At 40.6% G+C, this 18,620-nt stretch overlaps 1 protein-coding gene across 2 annotated transcripts in view; it reads left to right on the forward strand.

Moving 5' to 3' along the window:
• The first annotated feature begins 1,694 nt into the window (after nt 1–1,694).
• LOC120538644 (protein Smaug homolog 2) overlaps nt 1,695–18,620 on the forward strand; it is a 107,094-nt gene continuing 90,168 nt past the window's right edge. For both annotated transcript variants that reach the window (XM_039768024.1, XM_039768025.1), the window contains exon 1: nt 1,695–2,158. In XM_039768024.1, coding sequence (XP_039623958.1) covers nt 1,963–2,158 — 196 coding nt within the window. In that variant the 5' untranslated portion in view covers nt 1,695–1,962. The remainder of the gene's footprint in view (nt 2,159–18,620) is intronic.

Consider the following 18,620-nt stretch of genomic DNA (forward strand, 5'->3'; position numbering starts at 1 on the left):
TGTGTTTCAAATGTTTATTTCTTTTAATTTTGATGATTGCAAAAAAAGGATTTTTAGAAATGTTGGCCAACTGAAAGGTATGAACATGAAAAGTATGAGCATGTACAGCACTCAATATTTAGTTGGGGCTCCTTTGGCCTGGATTACTGTAGCAATGCGACGTGGCATGGAGTCGATCAGTCTGTGGCACTGCTCAGGTGTTATGAGAGCCCATGTTGCTCTGATAGTGGCCTTCAGCTCTTCTGAATTGTTGGGTCTGGTGTATTGCATCTTCCTCTTCACAATACAAGGTCAGGCGAGTTTGCTGGTCAGTCAAGAACAGGGATACCATGGTCCTTAAACCAGGTACTGGTAGCTTTGGCACTGTGTGCAGGTGGGTGCCAGGTCCTGTTGGAAAGTGAAATCTGCATCTCCATAAAGTTTGTCAGCAGCTGGAAGCATGAAGTGCTCTAAAACTTTCTGGTAGACGGCTGCGTTGACCTTGGACCTCAGAAAACACAATGGACCAACACCAGCAGATGACATGGCACCCCAAACCATCACTGACTGTGGAAACTTTACACTGGACCTCAAGCAACGTGAATTCTGTGCCTCTCCTCTCTTCCTCCAGACTCTGGAACCTTGATTTCCAAAGCAAATGCAAAATTTACTTTTATCAGAGAACATAACTTTGGACCACACAGCAGCAGTCCAGTGGAGACACTTCTGACGCTGTCTCTTGTTCAAGAGTGGCTTGACACAAGGAATGCGACAGCTGAAACCCATGTCTTGCATACGTCTGTGTGTGGTGGTTCTTGAAGCACTGACTCCAGCTGCAGTCCACTGTTTGTGAATCTCCCCCACAGTTTTGAATGGGTTTTGTTTTACAATCCTCTCCAGGGTGCAGTTATCCCTATTGCTTGCACACTTTTTTTCTACCACATCTTGTCCTTCCCTTCGCCAATCTATTAATGTGCTTGGACACAGCTCTGTGAACAGCCAGCCTCTTTAGCAATGACCTTTTGTGTCTTGCCCTCCTTGTGCAAGGTGTCAATGGTCATCTTTTGGACATCTGTCAAGTCAGCAGTCTTCCCCATGATTGTGTAGCCTACAGAACTCGACTGAGAGACCATTTAAAGGCTTTTGCAGGCGTTTTGAGTTAATTAGCTGATTAGAGTGAGTGTGGCACCAAGTGTCTTCAATATTGAACCTTTTCACAATATTCTAATTTTCTGAGATACTGAATTTGAGACTTTCATTAGTTGTCAGTTATAATCATCAAAATTAAAAGAAATAAACATTTGAAATACATCAGTCTGTGTGTAATGAATGAATCTAATAGACAAGTTTCACTTTTTGAATGGAATTACTGAAATAAATCAACTTTGTCATGATATTCTAATTTTATGACCAGCACCTGTACATTTGCCTGGCATCATAATGGATCAGAAACAAGTCACTTGTTTTCCATGGAATGACTGTGGATGACTTGCTTTCTGACTGGTTCACAGAAAATTACATTTACAAGTCGTTTTTCGTTTTCCATGTAAGTGAAAGACTTTCTTGTTTAAGCTTCTCTTCCAATTTAGATTGTTGTATATCTGCTGTGTTTATTCATTATTTTTAAAATTGTTTTCTTTTTTCAAGGTATATTATGGTTTATTGTACCCTATGGATGAGTATTGATGTTTACATCTGTTTTACTTTGTAGTGATTCGAAATACTGAAGAAACTAGTTCCTGAAGAAAGAGAAAATCCAGGGAGAAGGACAAAGGAAAGGGTAAAGCCTTTGGGATGTTATAGCGAAGATTTGCATTATTTTCCCTTCCCTTTCCCCCAGTGGAAGGTCAGGTTGGAAGATTTGGTGGTTTTACTCTTCCTGAAAACATGTGAGGCCCCTTCAACTCTTAACAATTTGGATTTGAGTGTTTTAACTGACTTGGGAAAGCTGCTGCGTTGGATGTGTGTGCGTGTGGGGTGACCATGATGTTCCGAGACCAAGTTGGCATCCTAACTGGTTGGTTCAAAGGCTGGAATGAGTGTGAACAAACAGTGGCTCTCCTGTCTCTTCTGAAACGTGTCAGTCGGACTCAGGCCCGTTTTCTGCAGATCTGCCTCGAACACTCGCTGGCCGAATGTACTGAAATCCATATCCTTGAGAATGAGGCAAACAGTGCTGGTGAGTATTGACCAATTTGTTTTATTTATACAATGTCATCAGAAGGTACTTGAGAGCAGTTGTGACTAGAACAGGCATTTTGGCCCAACAAGTTTGACACTTTTATTCACCTAGATTCTCAAAAATAACATCAAGTTGAGATTTGTCGGTCTATACAGACTTGCACTCTTTGCTGTTCTCCACACTACTCTGTATGCTTTTCCATGCGTCTGATTCTTTGTGTGAAGAAAATTTTTCTAACGTTTGTGAGGAAATTTACCCTTAAGTTTGCAAATGTGCCCTCATGTTTAAACTAACAGGTATCCACTGTACTAATTCTCTTCATTATTTGAAATGTTCTGATCGCTTTACCTCTTAATCTCTGATTGCTTAAGCTGAAAAGGTTCAACCCCTTCAGTCTTTTCTCATACCTCGTAGTCCCAAAATCAGTCTAGCCTATCTCCTCTAGACTTGTTTATGATATGGGGATCAAAAAATGAATGGAGTTCACCAGGGACCTAATGTATAAACGGTGTGTACGCACAGAAATGTTGTGTAAGAAGTTTTCCACATTCAAATCACGATGTTTAAAATCTACACTTGACGTAAAGCCACGCACTTTTCCATGGTACCTCATACCCTGCATTACTCAAGTTCCCTGCTCGATTTTGCAGACTGGCAGCACCCAGCATCAAAGCAATGCTACTGTTCCTGTCTGGTTACTCTTTATTTTCCTGATACGGCTTTATAAATACACTGAAATTAACCGCATATTGTTTATTAGTGTAATGCATCTGATTGTAATTAACTTGTAACAATATAGTGATCCAGGGAATAGCCATATCATTCCAAATACCATAACTACTTTAGCATTGTTAATCTCACTGCACCTTCTTCTTTCAGCTGCTCCCGTTAGTAGTTATATCACTGTATCTTGAGTGTGAATCACAGCAGCAGCTGATCGGATAGAGAATTATCGGTATACGGCATTAAGCACACGCTGTCTCAGCCACAGTAAAACGTTTCAAAGCCTTTCCTGTATGGACCTCGCAGTTCAGAAACAGTTTCATCCCAAGAACTTTAAACGCACTCAATCAATTGCTCCTTGTAGAACTGTTTGTACGAAGTACAATTACCTCACTGTAAACTTGCACTACAGTTATAATATTGCACAGCCTGAGCCAATTTATAAAGTGTGTATTTACATTTGATGACAATATCATTTTTAAGATGAAATGCAACAAAATATGTTTATTATATTATATAGGTAAAACTTTAACTTCATTTAAATAATCTATATTCTTCACTGGGACTGGGGTGAAGGATAGAATAATTAAACATGTACTACGAAGATATTTCAATGTTCCTTAAACGTTTTTACGAATCGGCTCTACGCTTACAGATGGCTTAACATCTACTACAGAGCTGATTGTGTGGCAATTGGTTACTTGGAGAAAGAAAAGCAAGGACTGCAGGGGCGGCCACAAAAATATATATTGGAATATAAAACAGAAAGAGAAAATAACGGCACAGCTAAAAACGAAGTGGCAAATTTCGACAAAAGTTAAACGCTAATGTCATGAGCACGAGGCGGCTATGCAGTGTCCGCAACGAACATGGCCATCCACCGTGCATAAGATACCATAGTGACATTGGCTGGTGAAGGAGCCACCGATTCTTTCTCTGCCTAGAGCCGCCCATGAGTACTACTGCAATAAATAATTTCATCGAAGATCGTGCACAATCACTGCACCGTGAAACCCACGTTTAATAACGTGCTTTAACTCCTATCATATAAAGGATCTCACTTATTTTAGTTATTCAGAGAGCTGTAATATCACAAATGTAATGGATTCTGTGTCCTGTCAAAGTTAGAGAGCCGGTTTAAGAAGCACGTAGTGATTCACACATATAGAGCACATAGAAGATCACATACAACACAAAGCATTTAATGTGCTACTTTAATTACGATGTGATTTGAGAAACTGGTTAATTAAATGATTTTAAGATGAAGTTTATGATGTTCTACTTTAATGACAAAATAAACTACGTGATTAAAGTGGAAATTTCGAAATTGAAGATGACATTTTGTGCTTTTTTCCCCACTGTGTGCCCTTTTTTTTTCCCCCAGTACCCTAATAAGCTTTCATATGACACTCAGACGGTGGGCTACGACTTGCCTTTTCACGGTAACTTTGATATCTGAGCTTTCAAGTTTCTTCAACACGCTATGTCACTCGATCAACTTCCTGTTGTTGATTATACTACGGTTTAATTAAACAAATAGTATGTTTCGCGGAAATTCTTGTCTTTTTCCCATTGTCTTGTCACAGAAGGCTGAGCTTAAGGGCGATTTATATTGATTTGCATATTCAAAGAGGCATAATTCTGGGAGGAGTTGGGACATAAGGCGCGTGCACGAGTGTTACTTTTCACGCTGACCGGGATTTATGTAGTGGAAGTTGAAGTACGCACAGATTCCTGCATCTGGATTTTTCTGCGCGTAAGCACATTTCGGCTTTTGTGCTTACGTCATTTTATATTGCGAATTCTACGCACGGTGTTATGCATGAGGCCCCAGGTGAGGTCTCACTAGTGTGTAATAAGGCTTAAGCAGACTTGTACTCCAGACTTCTTGATATAACCTGTCATCATTAAATTCAGTTTCATGTGGTACGTTATGGGTAATTCCATGTCAAATCAACAGATTTTCAAGAAATCCCACACACTTCTAAAAATGTGAAAAAATTCTAAAAAAACAAACAAAAAAAAAACAAAAAAATAGCAGGTGTATGCATGTTATCCAGGAGACATCTTGTGAAATTATTTTGATGTAAGATCAATACTTTCCAAGATGTAATCAATCAATCAAAATTTATTTATATAGCAGATATTCATACAAAAAGTGTAGCTCAAAGTGCTTTACAAAATGAATAGAAAAATAGAAGACACAATAAAAGATAAACATAAGTCAACATTAATTAACATAGAATAAGAGTAAGGTCAGATGGCCAGGGTGGACAGAAAAAACAAAAAAAAAAAAAAACTCCAAAGGCTAGAGAAATAAATAAAATCTGTAGGGGTTCCAGACCAAGAAGACCGCCCAGTCCCCTCTGGGCAATCTACCTAACATTAGTCAAACAGTCCTCTTGAACTGATGATGATGGTCACGTAGACTTCTGGCTTTCAGTCCATCAATGTTGGTGCATCATGATGCTTTGAGTAGGTGGTGGTGGCGCAGGCCGCCACCACAAAGAAACCGGAAAAGAAACAGAGAGAGAGTAGGGGTCAGTACGGATTTTGGAGCCACTGTGAATAATTATTATGAAGAATTGAACATACAGAGTATCAGGATTAAGTTAAAGTGAAGATATAAAAAGGCCATGTTAAAGTAATGTGTTTTCAGCAGTGTTTTAAACTGCTCTACTGTATCAGCCTGGTGAATTCCTATTGGCAGGCTATTCCAGATTTTAGGTGCATAACAGCAGAAGGCCGCCTCACCACTTCTTTTAAGTTTAGCTTTTGGAATTATAAGGAGACACTCATTTGAAGATCTAAGGTTACCATTTGGAATATAACGCGTCAGGCATTCCGATATATAAGATGGAGCGAGATTATTTAAGGATTTATAAACCATAAGCAGTATTTTAAAGTCAATCCTGAATGACACAGGCAACCAGTGTAGTGACATCAAAACTGGAGAAATGTGTTTGGATTTTCTTTTCTCAGTTAGGATTCTAGCAGCTGCATTCTGCACTCGTTGCAAATGATTTATGTCTTTTTTGGGTAGTCCTGAGAGGAGTGCGTTACAGTAATCTAGTCTACTGAAAACAAAAACGTGAATTAATTTCTCCGCATCTTTCAATGATATAAGAGGTCTAACTTTAGCTATGTTTCTTAAGTGAAAAAATGCTGTCCTAGTGGTCTGATGAATATGCGATTTAAAATTCAGATTACAGTCAACGGTTACCCCTAAATTTTTTACTTCCGTCTTAACTTTTAATCCTAGTGCATCAAGTTTATTTCTGATAACCTCACTGAATCCATTATTGCCAAAATCCATTATTGCCAAGATGCAGCCAATTTTGTGATGGGAAAGGGGTGTCAATTTGACAGGGTTTTATTTTTTCATCAGTGGCCCAATTCTAGGCTCAAATTTTGCATTCTTTTACCTTTATAGGTATAGTAAGTAACAAAATCAAAATGTTTGGTGCAGGTGGCACCACTTGGTAAGAGCAGACCTCAAAATTGGGGAAAAAAATCATTTGGGTCTTTGGTTTTGCCGTGTTTAGACTTTCTTGAAGTATACTTGTAACTGATACAGCCTGCTGAAATGTTTTCCATGTTTAGATGCCTACACAGGGCTTTTGAAAAGGTTATAAGCAAACAAGAAACTGCATCAGGGTTTGAACAGCAGACCTCTTAAATTGAAAAAATAATTTTGGATCTAATTTTCAGACCAGCTTAATGTACTCTGGGAATGTCAAGACATTTTTTAAAATGTTTCCTGTTCTCTTAAAACAAGTCTTACTTTTCTTATGTGAATCTTTCATTTTTATTTTCCATTGTAAACATGGGTTAAATTCACCATTTGTTAGTAATGATAATCATCAACTTCTTCATTACTAACTTGGGTATTGGATTAATGGAAAAAAAAATAAATTACCAACATTTCATTTCCGTTTCAATCGAAGTGCAGAATGTAGGGCATCTGTCTTGGAGATCAAGATGTTACTGCCTCCCACTGACTGTTGTAGGTGCACTAAGCAGTGCAATGACACACTGTAATGGCACCCAACAAATCTCGTCTCTAGGTAGCCAATGGAAAGACTGTGCAGGATAGTTTGGGTGCATGGAACATATAAGGATGTGTAATTCCGCCTAACTCTTGTCACGAATCACACCAATTCAACATTTGGCCTCATTCATACACCCAACGTAGCCTCCAATAGGACACTGGTTTAATGGGAGAGATGCATCAAGAGTGTGATCATGAGAGGGCAGGAGCTCGACTGCTGCTTCAGTTGTGAATATTTGGACAGACACCTGGCTGACTTTAGTTTGCTGTTTTCTGTAGGAATGTCTCTTTGGCCATGGAGAAACACATTTTCTGTTAAGCAACATGAGATAGAAAAAAAGTTTGACATTTTTGAAAACTTTGACACATGGCACATTCAGCCTATGTTCAAGATGGAAAATAAACATGAAAGATTTGCATAAAAAAAGCCTGTGTTGGTTACAAATATGTATTTCTGAGGCCTAAACATAGCTAAGCCAAAACCTCAGATTAAATTTTGGTCAATTTCATGGGGCTCATTTGACCTTTCAGGATTCATCTGGAGAAAATGTTTTAATTTTGTCACATACTATACCAATTAATGTACTAGTGTGAAAAGTCTGAGCGTACTCAGTGGTTTTGAGCTATGGACTTGTGAAATTTGATAAAAAAAAAAAAAAATGAAGCCGCATAAAATCAACACCACCCTGCCCTCAGTAAATTGACTGTATCTTGGAAAGTATTGATCTTGCATGAAAAAAATTTACAGGGTGTCTCTTGACTAACATGGGTGCACCTGGTAATTTTTCCAGAATTTTTCGAGTCCGAAGTGTGTAGGCCTTTGGTTGATTTGACATGGAATGGCTCTTATCAAAAGACTTCTGAAAACCAAGATAAATTATATCTTATGCACATCTCTTATCATATGCTTTTGTTGCCTCCTCAGAGATCTGCAGTGTATTGCTGAAACACAACCTACTTTAATGTGAATAAGTGCAGTTCAGTGATTTAGGTTTTGTTGTTCTGCTTTATGATTCATAGCTTTCTCATCTTGACTCAATTCTCTGTCTTAGTATTTCGGTCCTGTCTGAATAATAGTATTCTAGTAAAGGGCTTCTCATAATTTATATCTGGCCATGATAAGGGCTTAGCACACTGGTTTTCATTGTAAAGCACTGTATATCGAGGATCCTGTTTTGTTTCTAGTTTCTTTGTTAAAGGACACATGCATCTCCTTTACTGTTGATTAGTTACTTATCAGCGTTCTCATTTTGCCAGCAGACTATTTGAAGATGTCAGGAGATTAAAGGGTACACAGGAAAGTGCCTTTGCTGCAGTGCAGCTGAACTACTTTGGGTTTTCATGCCTTGCATCAGTGAATTAAGCCTGTTTAAAATCCATTGAACGAAAGATGGAAAACACGAGGCAAGATTACAAGAGGGCTGGGACTTGACCTTTCAATTTAAATTTTTTTAGCTGTTATTAGGTCATACAGTAACATAAAAAGTCTTCTGCTCAGGAGTGCACAGATGATGATTATTTTGACGATTACATTTTATTAGAAATCTAAAAAGCAAAATGTAATCTGATCATAAATACACTTTCAGTAAAGACCATAAAACAGAATTCTCAGTGAGTGAATGGTTGTTCATAGAGGAGTAAAAAATGAACAATAAAATGATGTGGTCGAGAATGGTGATAAGATTGCCGGGGGTGCAAATTTGAATCAGTGTTACATTTGACCCTCAGCACCCTTAACTGCCTGAAGAATACACGGACAACAGATTCTGTCAGTGAAATATTAACAATATCACTGAAGGCAGTCAGGGAAGCTGATGGAATGGTCCTTACGGATGACACTGCAGTTGTGACCTGCTGGGCTGGCTACTTTGAGCAGTTGTTCAAAGCTGATCCTCCAGCTAGGACGTTGGATATCTTTGGGTCCACGGTCCTTGAGGCTGATCTTGTAATTAGCCGTGAACCACCCAGTCTCACTGAGATTGCACAGGTGGTGAACTATCTGAGGGTAGGAAAGGCTGCAGGGATCTGTGGTATCCGGGGTGAACTTCTCCTGGAGGTAAGGCTGTCCTCCTGGCATTGCAAGCAATCTTTTCTTCCTTTTGGAAAGCTGGCATCATCCCATTAGCCTAGAAAACGGGACTTGTCGTCCCTATCTGGAAAGGGAAGGGTGATAGTCTGGATTGTGGCAACTACAGGGGGATAACACTGCTCTCAGTGCCGGGTAAGGTCCTTGCTAGGGTCATCCTCAATAGGATCTGTGATCGCTTGCTCACCTACCAGTGACCAGAACAGTCTGGTTTTACACCTAAGAAGTCAACCATCGACTGCATCCTAGCACAGAGGGTTCTCATGGAGCACAGACGCGAATATTGGCAGAGTTTCTTTGCAGCCTTTGTCGATTTTCGTAAAAGCATTTGACTCGGTTGATCGCGCTGCCCTGTGGGACATCCTGAAAGTTTGTGGGATCCCCTCGAGGTTGCTGGAGATCATGGCCGGCTTGTATACTGGTACTGCGAGTTCTATGCAGAGTGGAGGCAGAACCTCTGTGTTTTTCCCAGTTGATTCTGGGGTTCGTCAGGGTTATGTTCTGCTTCTTCTCTGTTCAATGCTTGTATGGGCTGGGTGTTGGGCAAGGTCATGGGGTCCAGCGGCTTTGGGGCATTTGTTGGTGAAGAAAGAATCACTGATCTTGACTTTGCTGACAATGCTGTGATCTTCGTAGAGTCAATGGAGGCTCTGATTGGGGCGCTTGAGAGACTGAGTGAGGAGTTTGAGTGTCTGGGTTTGCGAGTGTCCTGATAAAAACCAAAGATCTAAGTCTTTAATGACATCTTGGGCACGGCCATCAGCAGTGTGTCTGTCTGCAGAGGGAGTGTTGACCTCATTGAGAGGTTTACTTGCCAGTGACATTCATGTCCTGGTTACTCTTCCTATGAAGTCAGCAGACGGATTGGGAAAGCATTGGGGTCATGAGGTTGCTGTAAAGGGATGTGTGGTTGTATTGATTCTGGAAAATGGTTCAAGGGATTAGAACATAAGTAGGCAAAGAATCAGAGAGAAGAGGTCCAATACTTCTATTTTATTTACTTACTCAACTATAATAATCAAACACATATAATGCAGACATACAAAACAAAACAATACTTACAGACATATAAAAAGACACAGAGCCATCATCCCAGACCAGTAGACTGAGGGGGCCCGCTTGTCAGTCTTGTCAGAGGACCAACTCATTTTCCTTTTTTTAAATACCGGGTGGTGCGCGCTGTCCCCACGGTTGAGCCTCCAAAGAAACTGAGGGCGAACCCTTCCCTTATATACTAATTGAGCGTCCTTGCCCAAAGCGGCTTACGTGCAAGCAGTGTATACAGAAGTGATTAGTTTCAGTACACACCCTTCCACGGGACGCGGTGTTGTTTTGCACTTGGCCCTGATGGAGACGGCACCTGGTACCAGGAGGCACACAAAAATAAGGGCTGTATACAGTAAAAGCCCCTCAAAGTGAAAAACAAGCCAGCATAACCTTGGCTGTATCTTTCCAAAACATTAGTAAGGCAGCTGGGTTTCGCGCTGAGCGACCAACGCCCATCTGCTCTCTTGATTCCCCGTAAAAAATCCTTCCATTACAGTGGTGCTCCCAATATCTATGCAAAAGGATGAAGGTCCAAGTCGTTAGAGTCCTGGTGCTTCCTATCTTGCTATATGGTTGAGAGACATGGACGCTATTCAGTGACCTGAGACGAAGACTGGACTCCTTTGGTACTGTGTCTCTCCGTAAAATCCTTGGGTACCGTTGGTTTGAGTTTGTGTCGAATAAGTGGTTGCTCATGTAGTCCCGAATGAGGCACATTACTTGCATTGTGAGGCACTATGACCATGTGGCGCATTTCCCTGAGGGTTATCTATCTCATAAGATCCTCATTGTTCGGGACCCAAGTGGCTGGACAAAGCCAAGGGGACGCACATGTAACAGCTGGCAGTGGCAGATAGAGGGTCATTCCCGGAGGGTGGGACTGGACCGCATGTCTGCCTGGGGCATTGCCAACTGGGATACCGAGTTGTTCTGTACACGCCCCTCAACTTGACTTGACTTGACTTGACTGTAGCTAATTGGTTGCTACGATTTTAAAAACACACTGATATTCCATCTGAACCCAATGCCTTATGGAACTGTAACTTGTTCAAAAGTCTGCTTTAGATCATGTACAGAAACAAATGAGAATGATTCACAGTTAACTGAGAAGGTAATCTGCTTCTTATCATGATCAAAATGAGCATAGAAAGCATTAAGTTTATCAAGGAGGGTAAATGCAGGTGATATTATATTGTAAACTGTAAGTCAGCCCTTGGTCCCTCTATCTGGAGAACAGGATGGACCAACACTGCATTGGGGATGTATAGAGAATTTGCATTGGACAAGAAAAGATTTCTTCTAATATTTGTTTTAGCAAATTAATATCCATCATGCTCTGAAGTGCTGGCTCATTTTGCATATGAAGAAGCAAAAGGTATCATACAATACTTCTATAGTCCCAGCATTTCCTTTAACGTCGTACAAGTTACATATGAGCAAATGACTTAACAGACCATCATTATAAAGTTTAAATGTTACTTTTCAAAATATATTTTTTATATACAGTAAACTGTATGCTTACCCTCTGTGTTCTGTCCCAGCATATTATTCCAGTAATATGTGGTCCGCATATTCTGTATCTGTCTACTTACTGTATTTACCTCATCAAAGCTTAAATGGCCAATAGAAATGAAAAGGCCCTTCAATTCCACTAATGGCAACCCATTTCATTCACACATTGCTATGACTAGACTGTGGGGAAGGGACATCTTCTGTTCAACTACCACGGCTGTTACATTTTTATATTGTTTTTGAGAAACCATAAATGTTCATTTTGGGTTGCACTATACATTCAAATATGCAATGAATATGAGAAAATATGCTCCTGAATCTCTCCATTTGGTTTTGTGTTGTGTCAGGTGCTGCTGTGTGGCACTGCTGGATTTTTTTCCTCATGTTTGTTTATTATTTTTTGGTGGGCAACTTTTTGTAAAAAAAATTATTTTATTATTACTAATGAAATTAACATATACTGGATGGCTATAGTTAGCTTTTCCTCTGTTTAAAACAATAAGTTCAACAGGCGATTCAGGGGTAGAGGTGTGACTGGAGTACTACAGTCTTCAGTAGTATAAGCCTGGAGGAGATTCTTAATGCAATGCCTATGTTTTAGCTGTGTCTCTACTGCCATCTAGTGCTTCTTCTAATTCATTAGCGGACAAACAAAGATCAAGACCCAAATGAAGATTTTATTTATTTATTTATATATATATATATATATATACACTAATAAAAGGCAAAGCCCTCACTGACTGACTGACTCATCACTAATTCTCCAACTTCCCGTGTAGGTAGAAGGTATTGTGTGTATTCATTACATGAACGGTAAAAAAGTAAGAGCGAGGGGAGGGTAAATTATTGAGGCACACAGGCAAAACCACAATAGCACGCGGGCTCGATGTACTGTAGTGCACGTCAACTCGATCTGAATTGCGTGATCACATTCGAAAAAATATTTCTTTTCAAGTTCTATTCAGTCCATATGTGTCAAACTCAAGGCCCACGGGCCACATCCAGCCCGGCGTGTAATTATATCCGGCCCTCAAGATCATTTTATATACTGTATTATTGTTATTAATGGCCCGGGGATATGAAGCGCTGGTAACACGATAAACTACAGATCCCATGATGCAGCGCTTCAACTCCCTTGCCGAACACTTACCGTGTTAATCAAGTCTAGCTTATGATGCTGCAAGTTATTGCGAAGCTAGCCCACACGATGCTGAAGAGAAAAGATGATTCTGAAAATAGAGCCTTTAAAAACCGATGGGAGGCTGAGTATATGTTTACTGACATTGCCGGTAAACCCGTGTGTCTCATTTGTGGAGCTAATGTGGCTGTAATTACAGAATTTAATCTAAGACGGCACTATGAGACAAAACATCAAGATAACCTGAAAGACCTGAATGCAATGCAGAAGATACAGAAAGCAGAAGAGCTAAAGAAGAATCTGACACTTCAGCAGACGTTTTTACCCGTGCAAAATCACAAAGTGATTTCAAGTGAAGCTACTTTTATGGGAGACACAAATGCACCAGTGCAACTTGCCCCACTTTCCCTGTTGCCAAGTAATGTTGAACCAAGTCGGCACAACGGTGTTCCCAAATATGCACTTTGCTGATAAACTGAGCGCACTGCTCACTGAGTTCGCACGGTGCTTTGGTGACTTTGAAGAACAAAAAAAGAATTTTGAATTGTTTCGCAACCCATTTAACGTCGATGTTGAAACTGCACCTGTGCAGATTCAGATGGAGGTCATTGAGCTGCAGTGTAATGGCACACTTAAGGCAAAGTACGATACTGCACGGCCTGCACAGTTTATTCACTCCATTCCCGCACAAATGCTCAGCTCCGTCTACATGCGGCTCGAACCTTGTGCATGTTTGGTAGCACATATCTGTGTGAGAAGCTCTCCTCAGTGATGAAAACTAACAAAACAGCACACAGGAGTCGCCTTACTGATGAGCACCTACAGTCCATCCTGAGAATCTCCACAACACAGAACCTCACACCAAACAGAAACGAACTTGTGGCCAAAAAACGATGTCAGGCGTCCAAATCTGATAAAATGACATAAGAGCAAAGACAACGGAATGATTTGATTTGTTATTGCTGAAAAGAACACATTTTATTTATATTTCCAGGTTTTGTTATGCAGCATGTTCATATTTGAATTTGTATAATTTTGACAGGATATATTTTTATGGAGAGCAAAATCTTTTGGGATATTTAAAATCTAAGTTTATTTTTTATATAAAATTACATAAGAGTAAAGAAATTTGAATGTTTGTTCTTTTAACGTTTACTTTATTTCTAACTTGTATAATTTAGACAGGATATATTTTAATGGAGAGCAAAATATTATAAGTTATTTAAGGTTTGAGTTGATTTATTTCGGAATAATATTCCTGTCTGTTTTTATTCATATTTATGTTCAAAAAAGTTAAGTTTTAAAGTTTTAAAAGTTTAGGTTTAGTGTGTTCAATAAATGTTTATCCTGTTCGGCCCGCAACCTAAAGTGTGTTTTAGAATTTGGCCCCCTGTGCAATTGAGTTTGACACCCCTGATGTAGTTGACACAAATATCTTTGGTTGGAATGTAAGGCGAAGTTACTCTTTACATTTGTATGGTGAAGAAAACAGTGCAGTGATGCCTACATTTAACTTGCATTCCTACCAAAGATACTTCTGTCGACTAAATAAAAATTCCTTCTATTTAAAATTTAAATAGAACTTGAACAGATATGATAGTTCATAATATCCACGCAGACTTGCACGTAAGAGCGGGAGTCATCCATTTTAACAAACAGCGTATTGCACTGATACGAAATAGCCTGCCCATTTAATTATTTAGTAATGGATAAATTAAGATTGTGTACAAATAATGTTTTTCATTTTTCTTCCTTGATGGATTCAGCCACCCCCAGCAACAGCTGCTCGCACCCCAAAGAGTGTGTATATATGTATATGTATGTATGTATGCATGTATGAGTGTGTATATATATATGTATATATGTGTATATATATATATATATATATATGTATATATATGTATATATATATATGTGTGTGTGTGTGTGTGTGTATAAATATATATATATATATATATATATATATATATATCTATCTATACTAATAAAAGGCAAAGCCCTCACTCACTCACTCACTCACTGACTCATCACTAATTCTCCAACTTCCCGTGTAGGTAGAAGGCTGAAATTTGGCAGGCTCATTCCTTACAGCTTACTTACAAAAGTTGGGCAGGTTTCATTTCAAATTCTACGCCTAATGGTCATAACTGGAAGGTATTTTCTCCATTAACTGTAATAGAGTTTAGCTGGAAAGACGTGGGGGAGTTTAGTGTGACATCATCACGCCTCCCACGTAATCACGTGAACTGACTGTCAGCGCAGTGCGAGAAAATCAGGAAGACCTCCAAAAGCGCTTAAGAAAACTTGCATTATATAATTGAGAAGGCAGCGAAAAACAATAAGAAGCGGCGAGTGACATATACTACCATATTCATGAGTCCTGCTACCTGAAAGAAAGCAAGGTGCAAACCTAAACTTTAAATTAAGTTCATAGACAGGCTACGCTGGCGTTTCACATGCCCACGGAATGCGGGATACAAGTTTAATGAGAGGACGAGGATATAAACGAGAGTTTTGATCACTTTGTAACTAAGTTAAAATTGTAGGTGAAGGGGTGTGCTTATGCAAATTCCGAGAGACTGTGTTTGTGGGGGATTAACAGTTAAGGCGGGTGGGGGAGTCACGTCATCATCACCCCTCCCATTCATCTCATTTCGTTCTTAGCACAAGCACAGCTGAGAAGCTTCGATGCATGTGCTCTTAACGCGTTAAAAATAATGCATTTAATCACACTTTGCATTACAAGCAAAGGGAGTTTTGTCAATGCATGATTTCCTGGTACACGATTACATTGATCACTGTATCCCGATTCATTTTACCCTCGCACCACCTTAGTTTGAGAAGAAGTATGAAAAATATGAGGTTAACACAGAAAAACAGATCACCAATTCAAGCTTTATGAATAATCGATTCGCCATCAATATTTGTTTTGGTAAAGCCATCCTCCTTCCATTTTATAAGTTTTCCGCCACTAGCCATGATTAAATGAACGGTAAAAAAGTAAGAGCAAAGCGAGGGTGACTTATTTAGGCAGGCATTTATATGACAGCAACACTCATGACAATGTCAATCATGTTACGTTATTATTAAAAGGTTTCCTTTTCTTTTCATTACTTCTTTAACACACTACTTCTCCGCCATGGTAGCGGGTATTTTGCTATATATATAATATATGAATTACCTCCAAAGAACGCTTAGACTTTTGATATCATGAACGTGTGTACAAAGGGTCTCCTGCCCAGCAAAAGTCGAGCAGCCAGCGCGCGCGTAGCTGTGCCGGCCTTTGAGACGCTGACTGCGCTTCTGCCTTAAGTCAAAGTGAGCACTTTTAATTTTTTCTTCCTCCCCCTGCGCTATAGCCCAGACAAGTGCAAACACGGGACCCCTTTTCTACACCACGGCAAAATAATATTAAGGCGATTCACACTTTCTTTTGCACGTATACGATTATGAGGTCCTCAGCTCGGATTATGAAGATACGCACAGGAGTGGAAGACTGACAGTGCCATCACAGCTGATTAATGGCGGGACGTCTCACCAGTCTACACAAGACACACGCGACTGTCCCCAGAAGATGCTCATATCGTCAGCAACACATCTCTCTATACTATATAAAAGGAAAGGCAACTTTCCTTTCTTTACACCTTTTTCCTTTTATCCCAAACCAAAGCCTTTCTCTCTTAACATTGCAAAGGACACAAAAATAATTTTCTTTAATTGCCGGTAAGGCACATTACCAGAGGCACAAATTTGAAAGTTCACATAGAAAATGTAATTTCTATACCACAGCCGTCGTGTAGCGCCTTTCAAAAGGGATCTACTACCGAGAGATGATCCATATACATTTTAGCTGCTGTTAGTTACTTACCTGTTGTGTTACACAGTCTTTAAAATGTAGTTTACCTGAAACCACTCCAGTAGTGCTCAATGTACCTGTACTTCTTAAAACGTTAATGTTTTACTGTTTAATAACTTATAGACTACATTTTATTATTTTTCCTTGCAATCAGTGACCAAAGCTATACACACACATATAGACACATACAAACATACACACAAGTATATATATGTGTATATATATGTATGTGTATATATATATATATATATATATATATATATATATATATATGTGTATGTGTGTGTGTGTGTGTGTATATATATATATATATGTATATATATATATATATATATATATATATATATTGTGAAGGACCGAGGAGACAGCAATAAAGGTTGGGGTTTCCGGCCCCGTATATTGTACAGAAAAAGAAAACAGGTCTTTGAATAAACAAAACAGTTCATAACGCGACGCCGACTCCGGGCGTCGCGGCCATTTTATTGGGGAGGAGCGGAAGTGGAGGGATGCGGGAAGGACCGCAAGGGAGGATGGGAAGGGTGACGTCAGGGCAAGATGGCGGAGGAAGGGCGGAAGTATCGCACGCGGTCAATCCAGGCCTATGGTGCAGGAAGGTCTTTCTTTCTCACGGGGAAGCAGAGGGAGAAAGTTAATACCCGCCATTCCCTGGCGGCGAATGGTTTCCCAGGTGCTATCGAATCAATCCGCTGCCTCCTACTCGGCGGCGTGACACGATCCCCCTTAGCCCAGGACCGTGGTGGCGGACCTAACCGAGAGGTCGTGAATACGAGAGGGCATCGGCATTGGCCTGAAGGGTGCCCGCCGATAAGTGACAGTGAACTTATCGGCTGTAAGTCCAGGAACCACCTGGTGACCCGGATTCGACTCTTTGTGTAGGGACATCCACTGAAGTGCAGCGTGATCAGTCACCAGAGCGTCGCCAGCCCAGCAGGTAACGGAGGTGGGTCACTGCCACTTAATGGCCAAGGCCTCCCTCTCCACTGCCGCGTGCGGGTCTCCCGTCCATCAGTTCGCTAAGGTACATCACAGGGTGCTCGACACCATCGGCGCTTTGGCTCAGCACGGCACCCAGGCCTGTGTCCGCGTCGGTCTGAAGAATAAGCGGAGCCCAAAATCGGGCGTCCGTAACACAGGTGCCGGCGTAGGGCCTTCTTTAGGTCACTGAATGCGTGTTCTGCTTTGTCGGTCCACACCACGTATAGGGGAGCGCCCTTTTTTGTCAGGTCAGTCAAGGGTGCTGCTCTTTCGGGCGGGAACAAACCGCGGTAGTAACCGCAAGCCCCAAGAAAGCCTGCACCTGTTTCTTGGTATTCGGAGGGGCCATTCTAAGATGTCTTTAACTTTGGAGCTCTGTGGCCGCACCTGTCCTTGTCCCACGAGGTAGCCTAAATATTTGGCCTCCTTTAATCCAAAAAAACACTTCCGGGGGTTTATGCGGAGGCCGGCTTTAGCCAGTGTTCGGAGGACAGCTGCGACTTGCAGTAGATGCTCCTCCCAGGTGCCGGAATAGATACAACAACAACAACAACATTTATTTATATAGCACATTTTCATACAAACAGTAGCTCAAAGTGCTTTACATATTAAAGAATAGAAAAATGAAAGACATAATTATAAAAAAATAAATCAACATTAACATCGAATAAGAGTAAGGTTCAATGGCCAGGGGGGACAGAAAAACAAAAAACTCCAGGCGGCTGGAGAAAAATAAAATCTGTAGGGATTCCAGACCATGAGACCGCCCAGTCCCCTCTGGGCATTCTACCTAGATGACAACGTCATCCAGGTAGGCGGCACTATAGGACTGGTGGGGCTTCAGCACTCTGTCTACCAGACGTTGGAAGGTCGCCGGGCCCGTGCAGCCCAAATGGGAGGACCTTGTACTGCCAGTGCCCGCTAGGGGTGCTAAAGGCCGTTTTCTCCTTTGCGGATGCCGTTAAAGGAATTTGCCAATACCCTTTTGTCATGTCAAGGGTAGTCAGATACCGAGCCGTACCCAGCCGCTCAAGGAGGTCGTCAATGCGG

Source organism: Polypterus senegalus, chromosome 11 (genome assembly GCF_016835505.1).
Source record: "Polypterus senegalus isolate Bchr_013 chromosome 11, ASM1683550v1, whole genome shotgun sequence".
Taxonomy (NCBI): Eukaryota; Metazoa; Chordata; class Cladistia; order Polypteriformes; family Polypteridae; genus Polypterus; species Polypterus senegalus.